Raw genomic sequence first — 23,521 nt, forward strand, 5'->3', positions numbered from 1 at the left:
AAATTAAAAAATAAGAAATGCTGATTAAATAATTGTAGGAAATATTGCAGTAAGTTAATTATCTTTTATATAATAATTATATTGAATGATTTTATCGTAATATACTTTCTGGATAGTATAGGTAAAGTGTAAAGGTAAAGACGTAAAATGACATTGTAGCACACAATGAAATTGATATCGATTGAATTCACAAAAAATAAGAACTATAATAAAGTTCGAAGCAGCAATACCTCCTATGTATCATTATATAAGTTTTTCGAGAAAGATAGGTCGCGGAGGGTAGCTGGAAATTAATGCATGTGTAATGCTTTCTTGAAAATTGATCGTCTCGTAGTTTTGAGAAGTTCTTTCGCATGCGCTATATGTGCATGTGCCAAGTAGGAGGTGACTTCGCTTTGTGAAAATAAGAAACTCGTCAGTCTTTAGATGACACTCGTCATGGATACTTCGGAAAGGTCGGGATATCGAGGTACTTATTTTTAACTTTCTTGTATTAATCAGCGGGGCTTTCAAATTCTCATTTGAGAGAAGAGATTTGTTCGGTGTAAACACGAATATAACTGTTTCATTTTACTTTTTCTTTGTTGTTTAACAACAGAATGGTAATTGTTAATACTATTAGAACTCATGATTAGAATTTCTATGTGTAATTCGTCAAGTATAGATATACATATGAAATATACATGTAAAAAAGTTTGGCATTTAATATTATAAGTTTACGCAAATAACCAATAATTTTTAATCGAAATGTTATTCTATAACATATTAATATTTATTATTAGTGATTTTCAACGTAACTATATTTTATAAATATTCTTTGAAATACATAGATTTCGAATGGGCGGTGAAGCTAAATCGTTTTAGTTTAAAACTACTCGGACTGTGGCCTATGACTGAAGACAATGTTCCAGAAAATATAATGTATAAATCTCGGCCTTTGATTATTATTTTAATATTAACCTTCGGCTTTTTGGTACCCTCGATACATTCCTTGATAAGAATTCGTTCGAATATCATGCTATTGATAGATAACTTGCAATATACTCTGCCAACTATCACCTGTGCGATTAGAGTCGTAGTTTTCTGGTGGAAGAAAGAAGGTAAACATAATTAATTTTAAATGAACGAAAAAATACAATAGACATTACAAATCAAATGGATCTTGTTTCGATAAAAGTATAACAGACATAGCAACTAATGTGTGAACCAATAAAAAGAGATTATCTTTACCTGAATTTGTAACATGCCATTTTTATGAAAAATAATATTCGCAAATAAATAATTTTTATATAATCAAAATAATTATTAAGTCTTAAACGATAAACCCCGAAAGCATCTTTACAAATGTAATTCCGCTGCATGTTTAAGCTGTCACATCGTTGTTAAATATGGTAGCAGAGGACTGGCTGAAGATAAAAAGCGCGCAGGAGCGCAGTAAGATGATCGGAAAGGCGCAAACTGCGCGTATAATTATCACATGCGCATATGGCGCAATGATGATAGCGTTCATCTTCACCGGCATCTTACCTATCTTTGGAATTTCAGCAAGATACTTGACAAATACCAGTGACCCGGACAAACTGCTACCGTTCCAGACATATTATTTGTATGATGTAACAAAGAGACCGCAATATGAATTCACGTTCATTGTACAAATTCTATGTATGGTTTTCGGTGTTATGTCTTATACTGGCATCGATAATTTGCTTGGACTACTAGTGTTCCATATCAGCGGCCAATTCGACATTCTCAGAAATCGTATTATGCATATGAACGATTATATTGATTTTCGCGACAGTGTAAGGAGCAGCGTAATAGATCATACACGCTTACTTAGGTAACACATTCAACGCCTCTAAAAGTTTCCGGATATAATATTTTACAGTAATTAAATTATTTTAGTTACCATATTTAAGAATTTTATTCGTCAAATAGATTTTCTTAACGTTTATCCACTTCCGTCTTGATTAAAAATAAATAAATATAATATTGTTTTATAGAGCCATTGCCATTATAGAAGACACGTTTAATATAATACTTCTTGCATTATTTTTATACTTTGGTATACTTTTTGCCTGTTACGGATTTTTGATAATAAGCGTAAGTATATGGAACACACTTTTTCTAATAGCAGTGCAATTTTAATTCAAATAAAATATTCAAATAAATGTTTAAATTAAAAAATCAAGAGAAAATTTCTTGATTATTACTTGTCTTTTTGTCGATATACTATATGTTAATACATATTATTTACATAATTTGATATTATATATATATATATATATACATAACAATTTGATATAAAAATAATGTATCACTTATACGTAGTGCACATATTGTTTAGGTAATAGAAAAAGGAAACGATTTGTCAGTTACCCGTTTTATATATCTAGTATGCATCCTGATCAACACATTTGGTCATATGTGTGTCTATTGTGCAGTAGGAGAGATTTTAGTAGCACAAGTAAGTCGAATCTCTCCGTATTTTATGATGTTTAATAGAGAACACATTGCTAATACTATAATATACGGATCTGTGTGAGTCTAAAAATACATATCTCTTTAATATATGTCATAACTTTTTGCTTCCTGGAAATTACCTTGAGATTTATTAACTGCTAAATGATACATTAAATGTTAATTACCTAACGTAGAAAATTATATTTTGGATTATACTATATTTGTCCCATCTTTTCATTATTATTCCGCGTGGTTGTACTGGGTCGTTAAGTATTATTAAAATCATTATACAAGCAGGACTATATTATACAAACAGGAATATATGTTACAATCCGATCAATAATTATGTGCATTTGTAATTATTACAATTTATATCTTGAATGAATATATGCATTTCTGATGAATTTTAGTGCGAACATATTCACTATACAGTGTACAATTACAAATGGTACACTCTAGATCCAAGAAACGTAAAAGTCTTACTCTTCTTGATGGTAAGGAGCAGTAAACCGACTTATCTCACCGCTGGAAAAATATTTCCTATGACAATGTCTACGTTTTGCAGCGTGAGTTGTTAAAAATAATATATTAATAAAGTAATAAATATTAATTGCAGCTTTAATATAAATGTGATCCTTGATAATTGCATCGTTTCAAATTTCAAATATTTTGTAAATTTGTTTGTTGTGCACATTATTACCTTTTAGTTAATAAAAACATCGGCCAGTTACATATCCGTTTTGCTTACAACGAAAACTTAATGGAAAAAGTTGTTCTCGATCTATTAATACTGATAAATTAATTATGTAACCAGCAATTAAAGAATTATATGTTTAAATAATAATTTACAGAATTATTATGTAAATATAGGTAGTAATATTAGTATAAATATAATAAATTGCATATAATATATATTATAGTTTTAATTGCAATAAATCGTACTTTTTTGTGAGAAGTTTTAATGGTTATTAAATTAGTATTATTACAGAATGATAACACAGTATTATATGCTGTTAATCTCACATTCAGTCAGAATGTCAATGCGATGTCTCAATAATAATTTAATAACTTTAAAGAAATCAATAAATAAATTTCAAATATTTTATGTACCATAAATATTTTTTATATTATAGAGTAAAATCAAACCTGAGATTGTATGCATATGCGATACATTCAAATATACATAATAATAAAAAAACATATATTTTATTTTACTGTTATCCTAAACTAAATATCAATTAACTACACTTATTTTGATAAAAGTAATATCGCACTTAACTCATTCTATCTACTATGAAGCATTTATGATTAAACACCCGCTATATCTAATAAAATCGATTATAAGTACGTGAGTATCGTATGAATATACACCACTAGTATTATACTTCTCCATTAATTATTACGCTAGTTTCTATTCTATTCACTTCGTTGGGCGATACTAAAAGGGAGCGTTCAGAATTTTTAAAACTTTCTATGCTGCACACTTTGATAAGTCTGTGAAAATTTTTTTCATGCACATGTTGTATAGACATCTCTCACTAAATAGGAGTTAACTTCGTTTCATGACAGAGAGACAAATGTTAGTGTATAAACGGCATTTGACATGAAAGGTTCAAAACGTTCAGCTAATCAAGGTGCTTCTCATTGCAAGTATAATAGTTAATTATGATTAGCAGAAAACCGGATGAGTCACACTTCGTTAATAGTGAGAAATGTTTATCACATTACATATCAAGAAAGTATAATCGGTTTTACATACAAAATCGCATGTTTTTATAAATATTGCAACACACGTATAATAAGTAAAATAAATATTTTATTATATTTAAATTATTGTTCTGGAAATTATAGATTTTTATCTTATCTCCTTTTTTATGAGTAATACTTAATAATCGTTTTATCATTTTAGCAAGAATATTTTCACTTTTAGTATAATTTTCTTGAGTAGGCTTTACCTTAAACTTGAGTTTTTATTTTGGTTGATAAAGTGTACATATTATTTTTTAATTTTGCATTAGCACTTGTAACTAAAGAATAAAAGGAACATGCACCTAAAAACAGTTTCTTTCAATGTAAGCATCATCATATCTATTTTGTAAATTGTTAAAGCCATTTTCTGACACAAGTGAAATAAATTAACTGCTTTGCTCTTTCAATATATGTATATAAATATCATATGTATATTAATAATTTAATATAGATTATAGATTAATTAATATATCACTTATCATTATCGATTTAAGTTTAAGAATTTTTAATCCAACTTGTATTATAAAGTTTTTGATACTGATAGATTTTAAATGGGCAATACAGTTAAACCAATATATTTTAACATTGATCGGTTTGTGGCCTACGTCGAAACAAACAAAATGGGAAAAGTTTACATGTGACTTACGTGTGCTTTTCACCTTCTTGGTGCCGACGGTAGTTATTATAATTCCTGCTATACATTCTTTGATAAGGATACGATCAAACATTATGTTAGTGATAGAAAATTTACAATTTACTTTACCGGCCATTACTGCCATGTTGAAAGTTGTTACTTTTTGGTGGAAAAAAGAAGGTATAGATATGGTTCCAAATTCATATATATGAAACAATCTGAAATATTTTATTTATATATGTTTATGTATGTGTATGTTTTAATAAATATGTTTTAATTATTTATATCGTGGCAAAAAATAAAAAATTTAGTTATTTATATCGGTTATTAAAAACGTGTATTTAGATAACAATTTTATACAATATTTACATTTATATGTTTTATTATGTTTTTTTTGTCAGCATTGTATCTTTAATTTTATATTTCGTTATATTTTATCAATTTTTAAATCAATTTAATTTTAATTTTAATTATTTTTATTATATGTCGATGTTAAATTATTCAAGTCAAATGTTTTATGATCTTAAGTATATACTATAAATAAATATAAATAAATATAAATAAATGTGTGTGTGTCAGTCCTTATATTATTTACTAAATAAATTTAATAATACATGTGCTAAGTGTCTTATTTAAGCAGACAAGTTATGTCGTCAACATTAAATTTTTTCATAATTTTGAAGTTGTCACAGCGATAATAGATATGATTGCATATGATTGGAGAAAGCCAAAATTTTCTTGGGAAAAGATGATGATGATTACAAAAGCGCAAACTGCGCGTATAATTACGGTGTCTTGTTGCGCTATAATGGGAGCAGCTTTTATGATTGCAATTATCCTGCCTGCATGTGGCTTTTTAATGTTATATTCATCAAATATTACTGATCCAGGCAAACCGTTACTATTCCAGGCATATTACATTTACGACATAACTAAAACCCCACAGTACGAGATAACATTCATTCTTCAATTTATCGCGATGTTTCTCTGCGGTTTACCTTATACAGGCATAGATACCTTTCTTAGCCTGTTAATATTTCATATCAGTGGTCAGCTGGATATCCTAAAGAACCGCATTACACGTCTAGATAAATTCACAAATTATACTGGTGCTTTAAAGAGTTGTGTAATAGATCATGCACGAATACTTAGGTATAGCATTTCTTGTTTAATGTGTTATACATATAATTTTTTTTTCATCTGCATATAGATATGATATGGTCAAGAATTAATAAATGTAAATTAAAAACTGATAACAAAAATCGCAACAGAAATTACTTTTAATTATATCATTACGTCACACAGTTGCAGGAAATGACACATTAAAATCACATTAATTTACAGAACCATTAATTCTGTGGAAAATACATTTAATATAATGCTGCTTGCATTATTTTTATATTTTGGTATTTTCTTAGTCTTTTATGGATTCATGATTATCGATGTAAGTGTAAGAAAGTTCTAATGCAAATATAAATAAATATGTATGCATATATATATATATATATATATATATATATATTGTGTACATATTTATTTGTAATAAAATTAACACGTATATTAGATTCTAGAAGACAAGAACCACGTATCAACTTTTCGATTGACATATCTCATTGTAATAGTTATTAATTCATTTAGTCACATGTGCGTTTACTGTACAATAGGTGAAATTTTAATATCACAGGTAAGTTTAAAAATTCTTCCTTTATATCACTATTATTATTATATTATTATATGAAAAATAATTATTGTAATTATGAGTTTCCCTTTAAATTTTAATTGTAGTTATAATAATTTTTTGATCCATAGTTCTTTTAAATATGCAATTATGATTGTGAAGATATAATTTTATATACATTACTAAATATATTACATACCTAAATATATGTACATGAACACATGCACACGCACGCACGCGCACTCACACAAAGTGTAAGAATGCTTTATATAAATATACATGCCCACATATATATTTATATATAAATCAATTAATATTTTGCTTTTTTAATAATACTTTCATGTCTTTTTAATGGACTTTTTAAGTGCGATAAAATCCATTATGCTGCATATTCAAATGAATGGTATACTCTAGATTCAAAAGATGCGCGAAATATGATTCTTTTAATGGTTATGTCTAAAGAACCTCCCTATCTTACGGCTGGGAAAATATTTCCTGTAACAATGACTACATTTTGCAATGTAAGTTACTGCAAATCCTAATTATTATTATAATTATAATTGTATATAGGTATTTTTTATTATGTATAAAGTATAGGACATTATATAATACCTATTATATTGTATATATTAACGTATATTATATTCTGCATCAATATTAATATCATTATTAATATCTTTTTAGTTAATAAAAACATCGGGTGGTTACATATCTGTTTTACTAACGACAAGAGGCTAACGTAAGAGGTATAAGTACAGAATTAAAATTACTGTATTACAATTGCAACAAAAAATGGACATATATAAATATATATAATATAGATAAAATTAAATATATTATGAGCGAGAGAAAGGAGGCACTCAAACTTTTAATAACGTATACATATACACTTCGGTACCGGTTAAGTTTCACGTGTGACGTGAGTGTACAAAGCACGGCGTCTCAAGAGTAACAGAAATGTGCAAAAAAAAGAAAATGGGACACACGTAAGACTTACTTAATCCCTCTATGCAAGATGCTAAAAGTACTATCGCGGCTATTTGGATAGAGTAAAAACTCAAATCCTCAACAAACTAACAAATACTTAAATAAATATTTCATAACATATTTCGAGTATATTACTATATGTAATAAAAGAGAACTGTCTTTTTCTCCCATTTTTATTACTTTTGTATTATATTTGCATAAGATACAAACACAGACAAATGTATAATCTCTTTTGAAATATAAAAATATTATTTATGTCCACTGCATTAAATGTATACATCGAGATAGATAGATACTTGTGCAACGTAAATCATATAAAATATGAAAGAAATTTTGTTAATGACATTTTACTATGATTCCCTATATGGAAAGTAAATTATAGTTTGTGCATTTTCTCACACAGCTCTCACACAATTAAAGACACCGTTGAAGCCCGTTATAAATGCATATAATTTCGAACACATATACGTATACGCTGCGTGTATATGTTGCGTGCCGATATCTCTCAGGGATGTTTTTTTATTCCACTTTCCCCTTCCTGCACGAGATAAAACTTCTGACGCGGAACATTTAGAATTTTTGAAACTTTACTATTCTATAGCCTCTTGTAGTTTCATGCCTGCGAAAATGTTTGTTACGCACACCTGGTATAAGTACCTCTCGTTAAAAAGCAGTTAACGTTTTCGTATGATTAGAAAGCGACAGTCTATAGACAGTCTATAGACTGCTTCCGAAATAGAAACTTCAAAGCATTTTGCATACCGAGGTGCTCCTCCTTGTAAATATCGTGGTTGGCTATTAGCACGAACAATAAGCTAAAAGTTTACCAAAACTTTATGTAGTAAGGAAGGAAGCTTATGTACCCCAGACTATGCGCGCTTGTACAGAGTTTATTCACTTTTATAACAATTGTTCCACAAGTGGACGTATGTACATACATATATCAAGTATGTATCGTGATGGTGCAACATATTCACCCCTCCAGGTCAACGTTTCACACCTGTTAGTCTTCAAGTTTTTGTTCATGCATGTTTCGCACATCGCGCCGAAGGGTGGTAAAGTTGCAATGGAGGGGATGCTCGCTATATTTAAGGGAGCTTGCCATAGGTCGTTTACCGCATTCCATGCATAGAACTTTTGTATTCACGTGCATGCGCATTGCCGAATAGAAGGTGACGTTATTCTATAGCAAAGGAACAGGAGTCAGTCTTCGGGCAACATTCGACATGGATACTTCGGAAAACTTGGGATACCAAGATGCTCAACTGTCGTTATCACTAAAGTCACGTTTTAACTCAACGAATATATAATATGTATAATATGTACATGTACTTATTCAACGACTTCGTGGGTGGTGAACATAGTGTACCTTTGGAACAACTAATTAAAATGGATAGTTATACACTATCCGAAATTGGCGTTTTTATTTCTATGTGTGACTGGTAATAAATAAGTTAGCAAATATTGTGTTCTCAAAGTAATAACAGTGAAGCGAAGAAAACAAGTGCTTTGAAACTATCGTTTTGTGAATGAAATTTTATAAACGCGTCAATTTAATTTTTTGAAAACTGTTTTTTAATTTAGAAGTGTGGAAGAAAAATTTTTATGCAATGTTATTGCTAACATTTTTATAAGTATTTTCATTCTGATGTCCTTTATTTGTGTTGCTCTATTTTGTAATATTTAAATAAATTAAATGTAATTCTTATGTCAGTATATAGGTATAAATTATTTATATGATGTTATTAAATTTATTTTTAACATTTTCAAGACATATAGTTTATAAAATTTTCTTGCAATATTTCGAACGGACAAAGAAACTGAACCATTTCAGTACAAAATTGATTAGAATTTAATCTATGGCTGAACAAAGTTGGAAAGAGAAATTGAAATACAATTTGTGCGCAGTTTTCGTTTTTCTTTCTACAAATATTGATTATTGTTGGATAATATAGAGTTAAGTCACTCGTGATATTTCTCGTATATTAATTATAGTTTATCATTACGAGCGTCTGCGCATGTTTTCACGCAGGACGTCTAGGATCGTTCAAATCGAGTCTCGAATCAATCTTTTGTAATCGAAGCGATATAATAAAATCTGTTATTTGCAAACACTGTGTGGCTCTTTAACAATTATGTATACAATTCTATCATTACATTCATTATTAAAAATCCGTTTAGATATTTTATTGCTAATAGATAATTTACAATTTGCGTTACCGATTATAGTTTTTATACTTAAACTTTCAGTGTTTTGGTGGAAGACAAAAGACATTAAAAAAGAGTTATATACAGGGTGTCTGGTAATCTCCGTGCAACCGATTAATGGCATATAGTTCAGGCCTAACTGAGTCGAAAAGTCTTCTACCATTTTGCAATTTGCGCAATAGTTAACGAGTTATTAATTGTTAAAGATCGCTGTATTAGTCTGGCCTACCGGCGAATGCAAGCGCGCGGCGAGATGCGACTGCTTAGCGATCGAAGTTGCTAGGCGCGAGAATTGTTTATTACAAATGGCATGCCTAGCCATTGCCACAGCGATCGCTAGGCACTCGATCGCTAGGCGGTCGCATCTCGCCGCGCGCTTGCATTCGGCGGTAGGCCGGACTAATACAGCGATTTTTAACAATTAATAACTCGTTAACTATTGCGCAAATTGCAAAATGGTAAAGGACTTTTCGACTCAGTTAGGCCTGAACTATATGCCATTAATCGGTTGCACGGAGATTACCAGACACCCTGTATATATATAAATATTTTTAAATATTTATTGGTTTAAAATAAAAAAGTCTACGTAACGCTAATGCCAATACAGACGTATTACGTTTATGATTTAACTAAAAACACCACCATATGAATTAATATATATATTTTTCAATCCATTTTTATGTGTATAGTGATTATGCCTTACACGGGTATTGATAATTTCCTCGGATTCTTATTCTTGCACATATACGGCCAACTAAATATCTTGAAAGATCGCCTAGAAAATCTCAATAAATGTGAAAATTTTTGCAACGTTCTCAAGACCTGCGTAATGGATCATATCACTAGAAATGCTGATTATCCTTTGGTAACTAAATGTTTTACCGTATTTTAAAATAAGTTTTATTTTGAATATTGCAAATTATGAAAAAGAAATTGAAAATAATGCCTTAGAAATATAATTTAAAAAGATATTATGACACTTTTTTTAAGGTTAAAAATATTGTTATTTGTAAATATAGATTAATGTATGCCATCCTATAATAATAATAATAAATTAAAAAATATTATTTATATAATATCTTATTTACCTCACACATTTTTTTCTGTCTTACTTGCGATGAAAAGACAATAAACTGGAAGAGTTTTTATTAGCTAATAATTAATGTATTAATAGCACTTAATTAACTTAATAGCTATTAATGTATTAATATGAAAACAACTATTTTATTAGCACTATTTTGAATATTGTCACATTGCAGTTGTAAAATATGATAAAAGAGTTGAAATGGTAATATATAGTAATGTATGGTACGTATGGTACTGCAATGTATGGTAAATATATGACAAACGTAAAATACATATATTAATTATATAAAACATATTACTGTATGAATGCTTAAATATAATATGATTGCAATAGTTTTTGTATTCGTAAGCGGCAGATTTAAAGATATGTAAATTATAACAAGACACACATATACATATATGTATTTAAATTATTATTCGAAAAATATAGTTAAATATCAATATTTAAATAATAATATTTCTTCGATCTCATTATCAATAATATATTATAATTCTACAGAGAAGGAATATTGTGCTTGATTGTGTCACAGGCAGAAATATAGGTGCACGTCTGCGAATTTAACTGTCTATAAACGTGTTATACTTATAATGCTTATACCTATATTAGCGTAATAGAGTGCGTAAATATCTGTACTAAGCGCTAAGTACGTAACATGCTACACAGTTACACATAGAAATTACCTAACATTATGATACACACAATGGAAAGCTTACGTTATTGCAACCTGTAATTAGGTCTGTACTTCAAAATCAATAAGCAGGATCGGATGACATCTCTTTTTGTTTTTTAGAATAAAGAATTCTAGTAAACTTAAATTGTAATAACAATATTAAATTGCTTATTATTAATACCAAAATACAATAATATTATTAAAATATATATATTGTATTCTTTCAATATTTTGTTTTTGTATATGAATTTATCTATAAATTTTCAGTCTAAGAAATATAAGAAACACATTGCAATATTATTTCACATTTTATTATCAATTATTATCATTAGAATTGTATAAATTAATGTAGTCGCGAATACATTATTTATATTATTGCGTCTTGACGCAACAATAATATATAAGTGCAGCCCTTTACTCTACATTATCACCCTTGAAACAGAAAGTATAGACTCGAATATTTTCCCCAACAAGTTGCGATGAACTTTATATTATAACTTCGACAACAAAAGGGGGTTCCTATTTCCCTGCAATAATGAATATTGCGCCTACCTCGTGTAATTTTAACTTTTCACCATGGTTGAGTGTATGTACCTGTGTGCGTACGTGACATCGCTTGTCTAACATCAGTTTTATCGAGACAGTGAAGCAGTTCAAAGCCTTATAGGTCTCGATATGGACATTATCAATTTTCCGGGATATACAGGTATTTGCGCTTTAACTAACACAGAAATATTAATCCACTTGTTATACTTATATATAATTTGTATCTTTTATAATACTTGTATCTTTATTATTATCTATACGCCAATTTATTTATCGATTTTAATAATATCGACCTTTATTTGTACGTGCGTATGGCAAAGAATCATTTCGAATTACGGCCATTATGGATTAAAAAGGTGCAGGGAATCATTTTCCTCGTGGTAAATCCTTTTGGCAAGTCCTTTTGTAGATCAGTTTGATCTACTTCCAGATTTCGAGTGGGCAGTTCAACTGAATCGTTTCAGTCTGAAACTCTTGGGTCTTTGGCCAGAGGAAGCCGCCAGTTTACAAGACAGATTGAATTCAAATTTACGACTGTTTGGAGTCTTCATTCTCATCAACGGTGTTTGCACCGTGCCGTCGTTGCACTTACTATTGAAAATTTGGGGTGATATAAATGCGATGATAGACAACTTTGTATTCACCTTACCTTTATTGACGGTATCCGCGAAACTATTAATTTTGTGGTGGAAACGAGAAGGTGAATAAATATTATATACTAATTATGACTAACTATTACCGTAATACATTATAAATGTGATCCTCCATTTTTCCTTCTATATTCTGTCTCTTTTTTTATATAAATATGTCATATATTAATCTCTATAAAATTATAGATGCAGTTATAGCAGCATTTTCTTTCCAGAATACAAATTTTTGTATATCTTTAAGCATTATATTAGGTTATTACGAATTAATTCGATGTTTTTTTCTGAAGAAATTGAGCCTTTTCTTTTGTTTTAAGAGCGTATTCGTCAGCTACCTGATAGATGGAGAAAAGTATTAGAAAATGATGACAAATTATTCACAAAGATTGACATGATTATTATTATATCTTTTATAATAAAAGCTCAATTTCTTCACTAGAAGCACCGTATTAATTTGTATACCTAATAATAAAAACTTGAAACTTATCACTGTCTTTCGAATAACTGATTTTTTCTTTCAAGCATTATCCTCATTGATGACGATGATCATTCATGACTGGATTAAGTCAAAGTCCAAAGATGAGCGAAACGTTATGATACGTTGCGCGCATAATGCCCGAATAATCATCACATTCAGCTACATCGTAATGTTTTGTTCGTTCATAATCCTGGTCGTTTCTACCGCGTTCGGGTACAGCGTGAGACACGTTACGAATATCACAGACACGAAGAAACTGCTACCATTACAGGGATATTACATGTACAATACGTCCGTGAGCCCGCAATTTGAGCTGACGTTTCTCGTTCAATGCATTAGCATGATAATGATCGCACTTTCTTACACGGGCACCGACAATTTCCTTGGATTGCTCGTCTTTCACATCTGCGGCCAACTGGAGAACCTGACGAGCCGTCTGTACCAAATGCGCGAATCCAAGGACTTCGCTATAGCGCTGAGAATCAACGTAATTGATCACATACGTCTTATCAGGTTTCGTATTGACAATTTGTGTATGCGTGTAATTAGCGTATTTGAACGTTAATACGTCAATACGTCATTCAACCATCGAACGATGTTTCGCGATAAGAGAACATTTAGATAAATTATTGTTGCTAAACTACCAACCATCAATTACCGAAATTTATGCAAATTTCTTGTGTCATCTCACAAATATTTTATTTTTTGCGATATACATTCTTTCTGTCCGAAACATAAATTCATAACTATGTTTGCGTGTAATGTAAACTGCGTTATTCTAAGATTTATAATATGCTGAATTGCAAAACGAGTATTAATCTCCCACAATGATAGTAATTAGAAGAGCATAGAAATGGATTAATAGACAATTAAAAAATTTATTTTGGTGTATTTATTAATGTCTTATAAAATTTTTTAATTATTTATTTTTAACTAATTTCGTCTTAGATCTGTTGCAATTATCGAAGATGCTTTTACATTAACGCTGCTATTCTTATTTCTGTACTTCGGAAGTATGTTCTGTATTTATGGATTCCTCGTCGTCACGGTAAGTTAATTAAGTTCTATAGAACTTTATATATTTATATAAAGTTCCATAGAATTTAATTATACCTCAGTGGGACTATACATATATCCATATCGATAGAATTTCATTTCACATTTTCCTTTTTTATTATGTTATTATTATTTTTATTATATTATTATTATTATTTTATTATATTATTATTATATATTCACATTTAGGTAATCGTCGAGGAGAAAAATGTACCCGTCAAGAAAGCAATCTTTCTGATTATGATTATTTGTACGGCGTTTACTCATATGTGTGTCTATTGCGCTGTTGGTGAACTATTAATCATAAAAGTAAGTTACTTGTTTCTTTGTGTCTTTTTCTCCTCTATTATATATTTGCATGAAGACTCTGCTTAGTGGATCTCTATTACTTATTTTACTTACTTACGAGAAATGTCTCTCTTTCTGACATAATAATACATTTTAATATATTCTGACTGATGTTTCACGTAAAGTATGAAGAGGTTTACAATGCGGTGTATGAGTTCGAATGGTATACTCTGGATACGAAGAAGGCAAAGAATTTCATTTTTTTATTAGTTCGTATGAACAAGCCGCTTTATATTACAGCTGGGAAAATGTTACCTATGACAATGGCTACGTTCTGTAGCGTAAGATAATAATAATTTATATAATTTTCCAAACATAAGAATCTTACTTTAAGTGCGGATGTAAACGTGTAGAAATTTAAAAAACAACTTCAAGTTTTTTTTAACTTTGGTCACAGCCATATAATACAATGCTATGCTATTACTTATTTCGTTATTAATGTTATGTTTATTGTTTTTCTTCTTCTTTTCCCAAAAATAGAATACGATTGCTAATAATCAAATCATTACGATATTAGTAGTAAATCCTATTATTTCATTTATATTAGAGTATAAATTTTATTAGCTAACTCTCTTGCATATTATGTATCACATAATTTTTATTTTCACTTTTTTACTTGTATTTGTATACTTTTAGATATTAAAAACATCGGGTGGATATATATCAGTTTTACTCGCAAATCAAAATTAAGAAAAGTCTGATATCCACAGCCTCACAAATTTAATAATTGTATAATAACATGTATATCCTTTTTAATAATAATTATAGATAAATATTCAAAGAAAAAGATGTTAATCAAAATATGTGGCAAATTATAAGAAATTGTAATGAATGGTTATGTATGTATTTTAACCTCTTTTCTAAAATAATAAATCTACAATATTATCTTTTTCTTATCTTTTCTAAGTCTTTTTGTTAGTAACTGTTATTACAGTTAGGCTTTTACCAATATTACAATATAAATTGATTAAATTTCTGCTATCTAAACAAATCTTCTTCCTTTTTTAAGAAACACGATATAAATTGCTTCTTCCTTATATCAAGAGTACTGCGTCCAAATTAATTTATGACACTACGCATTTATAATTTTAAATTTTATCGCATAGGAGTATATCTCTCATGAATTATGAAGAAATTGAAAAATAACTGTTGCATGACCATCTGTAGTTTTAATGATGTATTGCTTGTGCTATCAAATTATAAAAGCGATTAATCACTAATAATAACAACTGCGTAAATATTCGATTTGCGTATATACGCGTATATAGTACGCGAAACAGTATTAAAAGCGTTGTATTGAATTTTCTAAATTCTGTCGACACCATATTACGATACGGAATGCTCGCAATGTTACAACTCGCGTGGCTTTTGATCATCGTGGCCGTTAGTGGTAAGTAAAGTTAAATACTTTTATTCATTATATTAAATATTTAAAAAAGATTTTTTTAAAATTAGAAGAAAGTATATTCATATTAAATGACGATTGTATCAAATGGTAAAATACAGAAATTAAATTCAACGTTAATAATTAGCATAAAAAATCGAAATGGCAAATAAATTAACGATGTGCCAGTTAAAGAGATAATTTCTATTTTGATGTAAGAAAAATATTTCTATAGCGTCGCAAGAAAATGACATGAAACATCAATATCAGGTATCAATGCTGAGGTACCACAAAACGACTGCGATGTTGATATCACCAAGCATCCATACGTCGTATCAGTCAGAAGGCATGGCAAACACATATGTTCTGGTGTTATATTGGACGAGTATCACATTGTCACGTCGGATCGGTGCGTTCCACCATTCAAACATGTCTGGAATATCATGAATACTATGTTCGTAGTGACCGCCACGAACACTCTTAAGCCCGGCGGTCAACAAATCTCTACTAAGGAAATGTTCTCACAAAATCATTATTTGAATCCGTCTAATAATCCCGTCATAAGCGGCCTTGGTGTGATTAAGGTACTTTTATACTATAATATGCACATTTGATTAAATGTTATGAGTATACTAAGTATGTAATTTTTTTATACTTATTTTACATAAATAAGCCAATTCTTTACTTGATTAAGTTATAAATTAATATTACTTATTTATTTATTTATTTATTTATTAATAATTAATAAAAGTTATAAATTAAGTTTTGAATTAAGCAGTTATGGTGTTTAGTTACTTACACGAAATGTGTTAATGTCTAAACGGATTTTCTCGATATTCTCAAATTGTTGTGTGTTTTGGAGAATGTATTCTTCTAGTGATAATGAACGCAGTGATTCGATATACTAATCTTTTTTAGGTCTTGACTCGGCTTCAATTTGGAGAGAAAGTGAAGCCGATTGAAGTATCTGAAGTAGAGGAACTACCCGTAGGCACAAAACTGCAAATGGTTGGGTGGATGATGGTCAATCGCGAAGGAAAGAAAACTGCATGTCTGAAGGAAGCTACGTTAGAAATCGCAGATCGCCAGAAATGTCAGACGTACCAGAAGAAAACTCTCACTGAATCCGAATTTTGCACTCAGACGGTGGCTGAAGGTGATTTTTGCAAGGTAAGCAATTACAATTGTGAATAGTATGACATATACTATCAAAGATGGAGATTTTTTAACATTTTACACAATATCTTGCAATTTGCAATAAAAAAAAATAGGAGAGAAATTATGTTGCGTGCTACATGTTATTGTGTGTGCTAAAAAAACAAAGTTTTAAGATTTAAACATTTTAATATTTATAAAAGATTTGTTTTGGATAGATTTCAAAGGAAAGCTTGCTCATCAAAAACATGCTTAATGACTTTAACATAAACTTTTGATAGATAAAAAGATTTATTGTCGTTTCTTATTTAATTAAATTCAATTCGTTATTTAATTAAATTCGTTGATAATAAGTTCAAACGTAAAGTAACCTAGGGAATCATCATTTAATTACTTTTTATGTTTATATTTACAAATCCAAATTGTAAATTGTGTAAAATTTTAGCAAAAAAGTAAGAATATTGAAAATTATTGGTTGAAATTAAAACAGCTGACACTAACGTTTATTAAATTTTGTTTAGGGTGATAGCGGCAGTCCTCTGATTTACGAAGGCAAACTCGTCGGTGTGGCTACTTCTGGTATTTCGTGCGACAACGTTCCGATTCCAGATGTTCATCCTAGTATATACAAAAATATCGATTATCTTTACGAAATTATAAAGAAGTAGAGATTTTTATCCGTTTCTCATGTCATTTTTATGTTTCATATATTCCGGAATAAATTTATATTGATGCATGATATTGAAAAACAATTGTTTATGTTGAAATAAGAGACGAATCCGCCAATTGTAATTTTATGATCAAAATTATCTTATCGATAAATAACAAAATAATACATAAGTAGAATCAGTAGTTGAAAATATATAGAAAGAATATGATTGCATATTGTATTTCCATACATCCCTATAACATTTCTTGTGTATTTTTATAACCATTTCTAAAAAATTAGAAGTACATTACATGTATAATGAGAATAATAATATTAAATATTAAGTCTAGAAATCATTTTTTATATTTCGCCAGGACATTATATTCAAATGTATATATTTAATCGCGGACACTGGCCAATGTCTGATGGACGGACGAAGTTTTCATAACTGCATGTCAACAATTTGTTCTTGGAACGTTAAAAATTTCTGCATTGAATCTAACAAAATTGTTGGCATGCAGTTATGAAAAATTCGTCCGTCCATCAGACATTGGCCAGTATCCGCGATTAAATATATACATTTGAATATTAAATATTGTTTATTTATATTTCGTTAATTTCAAATAAATATTTCAGCGAATAATATCAGGTTTTTCAATTATTATATCTTAAAATAGCAAAGATTCCAAGTATTACATAAATACTTGGAATCTTTGCTATTTTAAGATATAATAATTGAAAAATATGATAAATAATAGTGTCATTTATTACAAGTTATAAAATTCTCCACATGAAATATCACAGTATTGTTAATTAAAGGTTAATTGATCAGATAGATATCTAAATATGTCCAGAGTTAGTAACTAAAAGAATCTTAAAGATAATTGTTTAAAAAATTATTACAAACCACAAATATTATGCATCATGTCATAAAGTAAAATATTATACCGCTCCTCTGATGATAAACACGAACTGATAATTGTACCTTACATATTCGTATTTAGCTGCTAAGAGTATAATTTGTTGTACAATCGTATAATTTTACCGGATCGTCGTAAAAGGGGAATATCTCAGAATTTCGATTAAAGTTACGAACTTCAACTCAAAAAACTCACGTATCGTGAATTACCTCCGTGTGTAAAACGGTTAATCAATAAGTATCACACAGGGTTGGTTTCAATATGATAGAAATGCTATATTATTATATGTCACAAAAGGGAATTCCTAACTTTTTCAAAAGATCTTTTTATGTTAAAATAATTTTGAAAAATATCAAAATAATTATTTAATTAAAATGTTAAACTAAATTTAATTTTGCCTTACATTGTGTAAAAGCATTAACTATTTTCTGATAATTATATTTTTTTCCTTTATGTAATGCGCGAAGAAAAACGTATTTTGCAATGATACTCTCCGATTAAATATCAAATCTTACTGTGCAAAAATTAGCCTAGTTTAAAAATTTTTTCTGCATAAATATTGAAACCTGTGGCCCTGTATCGATCTAATCAATATACGACATTTAGCTTTCATACAAAAGGGTAAAATACAAAAATGAGGTATAAGCATCATAGTGCACTCGAAATATGGAAGCGTGTATTATTAAGTAGATACTGCGATCGCTCGTAGAAGGGTAACAAGTTACAAACAGTCTGAAATTTCAGAACACGCGATAGCATTTATACCCTTCTACTTATTGAAGATATGGTTGCACAGAGAAAAGAGGAAGTCAGTTCTTTAATGTTGACCACTGTAGATGTGTCGATGAATTCAAGACACGCAGGTATCACTTCTTCTTCAACAATAACAGTACTGACGTTTTTTAATGAACTGTTGCCGTTTAGATAATTTCTTTATAATATGCGGATATAAAAAGTGAAACGTGACAAACGAACAAACATGTAGTTTAGCAATAATAAAAGATATAATTATTATGCAGATAAAAGAACAGATACTTTATGGACGTAGGCTTCAAGTTGTCTTGATTTAATTGACACCTTTAACCATGTTTATCTGCAAGCAGATTACGAATGGTTCATCGCGTTAAATCGCGCTTGCTTGAAATTAGTGGGCACTTGGCCAGAAACTAACGAAACTGCGTGGAAAACATTGATGACAAATATTCGTGTAATTATTATATTAAACTTAATTATCTGGAGCTGCATCATTCCAGCTTTGCATTCTCTCGTCAGAATATGGGGTGATATCACATCTATGATTGACAATTTACAATATAGTTTGCCTATCACCGTATCGGTGATAAAATTTATTTTAATGTGGCGGAAAAAAATGGTACTTTTTTAGTGATATTTGATTACTATATTGTATTTACTATATTGCAAATGAAATAAAACATCATATAGTTATAAGTTATAAATTTAAATGTTTAATATATGATAAATATTAGAAAAATATGCTAAATATTATATAATATTTCGCCATTAAAACACGCGAAAAATTATTTTTATTACATAGATTAATATAGTATAACGTATATAATTGAATATATCCCATTATATATAGTTCTCATACCAATCTTAAAAATGGTTAAAACGGATTGGCTGAAATTAAAGACAGAGGAAGAAAGAGTTGTTATGATAAAACAAGGTCAAACCGCACGTGCAATCATGATATGGGATGCCTTGTAATGGTGTTTTCGTTTATTTTAGTCGTAATTCTTCCTTGTTTTGGTATATCGATTAGATATCTGACAAACATTACCGATCCGCGTAGAGTGATGCCATTGCAAACATATTATGTATTGTATGATGTAAGCGATAGTCCGTTTTACGAAGTAACTTTTCTTCTACAAAGCTTTGGCGTAATAGCAGCCGCCACAATATATACCGCCACGGATACCTTCATGAGTTTACTAGTCTTTCATATATGTGGCCAACTCGAAAATCTCAAGACATTCATTCTCGATTTGGATAAATTCAGCAATTTCACGGTTGCCCTATCATCTAGCGTGCAGGATCACATACGTCTTATCAGGTTCCGTACATATCAAAACCAAGAAACGTCAAACTTTATTGTAAATGGAAAGTTCTCCGCAAAATGATAGCAAACAATTTCAGTAACGAGAATGCGACATTGAATAACTCCAATTAATATTGATATACATATAATATTGATATATAATTTGTACTGTGTTTCTTGAAAACATTTTATGTAACCTGGGTTTGATTACATTCACTGCACATTTTAAATGTATCCCAAAAAAATTGTTTTGTTACCTTCTTTTAATTATATAAAACTATATAATATTATCTAATATTTATGAAAAAGTAAAATAAAATAATGTACCCATACAGCACAGAAGCTGGCAGCAACATTACAGTAATATTACAACATTGCTGAAACGTTGCGCGTTGCTGCAAGCTTCTGTGCTGTATGGGTATTTACTAATAATGTTCATTCTGTTGCTTTTCTTTTGCAGATTCATCAAAATTGTCGACAATACCTTTACTTTGATGTTACTGGGATTACTGATTTACTTTGGCATACTTTTTATTCTATATGGATTTTTATCTATTACCGTAAGTATCTTCTGTTTTCTAATCAAATTTAAGCTTTTGTTTTTAAAATATGTCCTTATGTAAATATATTCACTTATATTTTCGTTCAATCGCTTAGATAATAACACAAGGTCACAATTTATCTATCGCACGACTGACCTTCCTTCTAACGTCTTTCATCAATACATTTGCACACATGTGTCTATATTGCGCGGTAGGCGAATTTTTAGTTATTCAGGTAAGTATTAATAATATATATGTTATGTTTCCTTATTTTCTTCTGTCTCTATATTCTTATCATTAACATATAAATATATAAATAAAACATCGAATACGATATTTATTTTAAATAAATAAAATATTTATTACAATTAATAAACTTACTCGCTTACTGAATGTATTTGTTGTAATGTGACTGGGATATATTACTTCATCGAGATATTATTTAATTCGGATATTATTCATCAAGTACGACGGAATCTATGAAGCTGTTTGTCAGTACGAATGGTATAAATTAGAGCCAAGGCAGGCGAAAGATTTGCTGAATATAATGATGCTAACTAGAAGACCATTGCATCTTACTGCAGGAAAACTCTTTCCTATGACAATGGCTACATTATGCAATGTAAGATTGATTATAATGTTTATAAAATACTTATTAAGTTATTATTATACAGTTATTGTGGCGCACAAATAGAATTCTTCCCATTGGCAATTTAAAAATGTTCATAACATTTTATCAATGTTCAAAAGAAAATATTAAATGTTTAAATATTATATGTTTAAGATAAAACATTACAACAGATATTAATATTCTTCCTATCACAGACAAACGAGATACAGACAATCTTTTTTAATAAATCACTTTTGCAATTTTAGATTATTGTTCAATGCAAAATAAAAAATAATTAGTTGAAAAGTTAATAAGTATTAAAATTTTGCTTTTTCAATCTATTTATATTTGTATGCAAAAAAATTAATTATGTAATTTAATACTAATACAGATGAGGAAATAAGAAACAGAATGTATATTACTGAAATAATTCACATATTAATACTTAAACTATATGTATACAATCCGTCTAATAAGAGCGTGGTAATATAATTTAGAAAATTTAGAAAAATTGATTTAACAAAATTTAAAAATACATTCTATTCGAATAGATCTAAAATGCAATTACATTAATAATGTGTCCATCAGCGGCATCGATAATTGATTGACATCTCCAAGGCATGCTTTGCAGTCAGTCAAACAAGAGCGTGACCAGTATAACTTTTAGTCCATAACAGATGGGCCTAAAATTCTTATGCCAGAAGATATCCTTCCTTACGATGTACTATGAAAAAAGTTGGTGATGAACTTTTGAAAGAGAACGGTAGAGATATTTTGTCATGAGTGCGTATATGCAGCGCATTTCGAAGCTGTGTTCCGTGGCCATCACAGCCTGATATTAAGTTAATCGAAAACGGAGGTGACTGGACATTATTTTATTATATTAGTATAAAAGCATTTTAGTTTCAATTGAGTAAAATGGATGTATATATTTTCAGTTTTATACAAAATTTTTCTGTAAATAAAACTGATCTTCTTTGATAGAGTGCTGGTCACCCTCTTATTAGACAGATTGTACATAAGTTTTTCTTTATGTTTAACAATCTCATATTTTATTTATTTATTTATTATTTAGTTTTAGTTATTAAAAACTTCAGGTGGTTACATATCGGTTTTATTGGCATATCGTAATTAAACAAGAATCCAATTAGAAAATTAATATGTCATTAAGATATAGAAATAGAATATATTAGAATAGAATTATTAATAAAATTTATAATATATATAGTTATGTTTTATCTTAAAATACAACACTTTTATAATCATGATAATAAACATGGCTCTTCATAGAACATGCTAACAATAAAACAAAAATTCTAATACGAAAACGTCATAATAAATTTTAAATGAAAATCAATTCATCAATGACAGCTCTAAAATTTCGCATGAGAATTTTTGTTTTATAGTGTACCATAGAATCTGTAACTTCGACTAAAGTTTCAAATTTCAGAACTTTTGAAAAAACTTTTCCGTCTATGTTTCTGCTTGGTTTATGTAAATTGGTCGTCATATATATAATGGCAGACATTATAATTGTAAAATATAAAATAAAAAAGCATTTATTAATAATATAGAACATACCGCATGAATCCTTAAATATAATGTGATTTGAATAGTTTTCGTATTCGTGACCGACACATTTAAAGATGTGTAA

The 23,521-nt window shown here is 29.1% G+C and overlaps 3 protein-coding genes and 1 pseudogene across 4 annotated transcripts; all 4 read left to right on the forward strand.

The window, feature by feature from the left end:
* The first annotated feature begins 16 nt into the window (after positions 1-16).
* On the forward strand, positions 17-3,658 carry LOC105276665 (odorant receptor 49b). 2 transcript variants are annotated; one of them, XM_026971007.1, is made up of 7 exons: positions 17-469; positions 831-1,100; positions 1,369-1,837; positions 2,001-2,100; positions 2,345-2,464; positions 2,871-3,026; positions 3,449-3,658. In XM_026971007.1, exons 1-7 carry the CDS (start codon positions 427-429, stop codon positions 3,515-3,517), a joined length of 1,227 nt encoding a protein of 408 aa, XP_026826808.1. In that variant the 5' UTR covers positions 17-426; the 3' UTR covers positions 3,518-3,658. The 2 variants fall into 2 exon arrangements, with proteins under 2 accessions (XP_026826808.1, XP_026826809.1); XM_026971008.1 differs by lacking the exon at positions 3,449-3,658 and adding an exon at positions 3,168-3,304.
* A 105-nt stretch (positions 3,659-3,763) lies between these two features.
* On the forward strand, positions 3,764-15,243 carry LOC105276651. Its single transcript, XM_026971063.1, has 13 exons — positions 3,764-4,165; positions 4,738-5,023; positions 5,527-5,995; positions 6,188-6,287; positions 6,408-6,527; positions 6,887-7,042; positions 7,206-7,254; positions 12,429-12,719; positions 13,189-13,657; positions 14,093-14,192; positions 14,390-14,509; positions 14,674-14,829; positions 15,185-15,243. Exons 1-13 carry the CDS (start codon positions 4,145-4,147, stop codon positions 15,236-15,238), a joined length of 2,391 nt encoding a protein of 796 aa, XP_026826864.1. The 5' UTR covers positions 3,764-4,144; the 3' UTR covers positions 15,239-15,243.
* A 131-nt stretch (positions 15,244-15,374) lies between these two features.
* LOC105276652 (chymotrypsin-2) lies at positions 15,375-17,832 on the forward strand. Its single transcript, XM_011334442.3, has 4 exons — positions 15,375-15,938; positions 16,203-16,516; positions 16,851-17,102; positions 17,609-17,832. The coding sequence occupies exons 1-4, from the start codon at positions 15,887-15,889 to the stop codon at positions 17,753-17,755; spliced, it is 765 nt and encodes a 254-aa protein (XP_011332744.1). The 5' UTR covers positions 15,375-15,886; the 3' UTR covers positions 17,756-17,832.
* A 1,608-nt stretch (positions 17,833-19,440) lies between these two features.
* Positions 19,441-23,039, forward strand: LOC105276654 (annotated as a pseudogene).
* Positions 23,040-23,521: the final 482 nt, after the last annotated feature.

The sequence above is a fragment of the Ooceraea biroi genome, chromosome 7 (assembly GCF_003672135.1).
Source record: "Ooceraea biroi isolate clonal line C1 chromosome 7, Obir_v5.4, whole genome shotgun sequence".
Taxonomy (NCBI): Eukaryota; Metazoa; Arthropoda; class Insecta; order Hymenoptera; family Formicidae; genus Ooceraea; species Ooceraea biroi.

What these genes read in the sequence shown, in the direction of transcription:
- LOC105276665 (XM_026971007.1), top strand. Translation starts at nt 427, where the DNA reads ATGACACTCGTCATGGATACTTCGGAAAGGTCGGGATATCGAG. An exon ending in TTTCTGGTGGAAGAAAGAAG is followed by an intron (nt 1,101 to 1,368) that starts GTAAACATAATT and finishes TGCATGTTTAAG; the next exon opens with CTGTCACATCGTTGTTAAAT. An exon ending in CAATGTCTACGTTTTGCAGC is followed by an intron (nt 3,027 to 3,448) that starts GTGAGTTGTTAA and finishes GTATTATTACAG; the next exon opens with AATGATAACACAGTATTATA.
- LOC105276651 (XM_026971063.1), top strand. Translation starts at nt 4,145, where the DNA reads ATGAGTCACACTTCGTTAATA. An exon ending in GTGAAATTTTAATATCACAG is followed by an intron (nt 6,528 to 6,886) that starts GTAAGTTTAAAA and finishes GGACTTTTTAAG; the next exon opens with TGCGATAAAATCCATTATGC. An exon ending in ATGGATTCCTCGTCGTCACG is followed by an intron (nt 14,193 to 14,389) that starts GTAAGTTAATTA and finishes ATTCACATTTAG; the next exon opens with GTAATCGTCGAGGAGAAAAA.
- LOC105276652 (XM_011334442.3), top strand. Translation starts at nt 15,887, where the DNA reads ATGCTCGCAATGTTACAACTCGCGTGGCTTTTGATCATCGTGGCCGTT. An exon ending in GATCATCGTGGCCGTTAGTG is followed by an intron (nt 15,939 to 16,202) that starts GTAAGTAAAGTT and finishes CATCAATATCAG; the next exon opens with GTATCAATGCTGAGGTACCA. An exon ending in GCGGCCTTGGTGTGATTAAG is followed by an intron (nt 16,517 to 16,850) that starts GTACTTTTATAC and finishes AATCTTTTTTAG; the next exon opens with GTCTTGACTCGGCTTCAATT.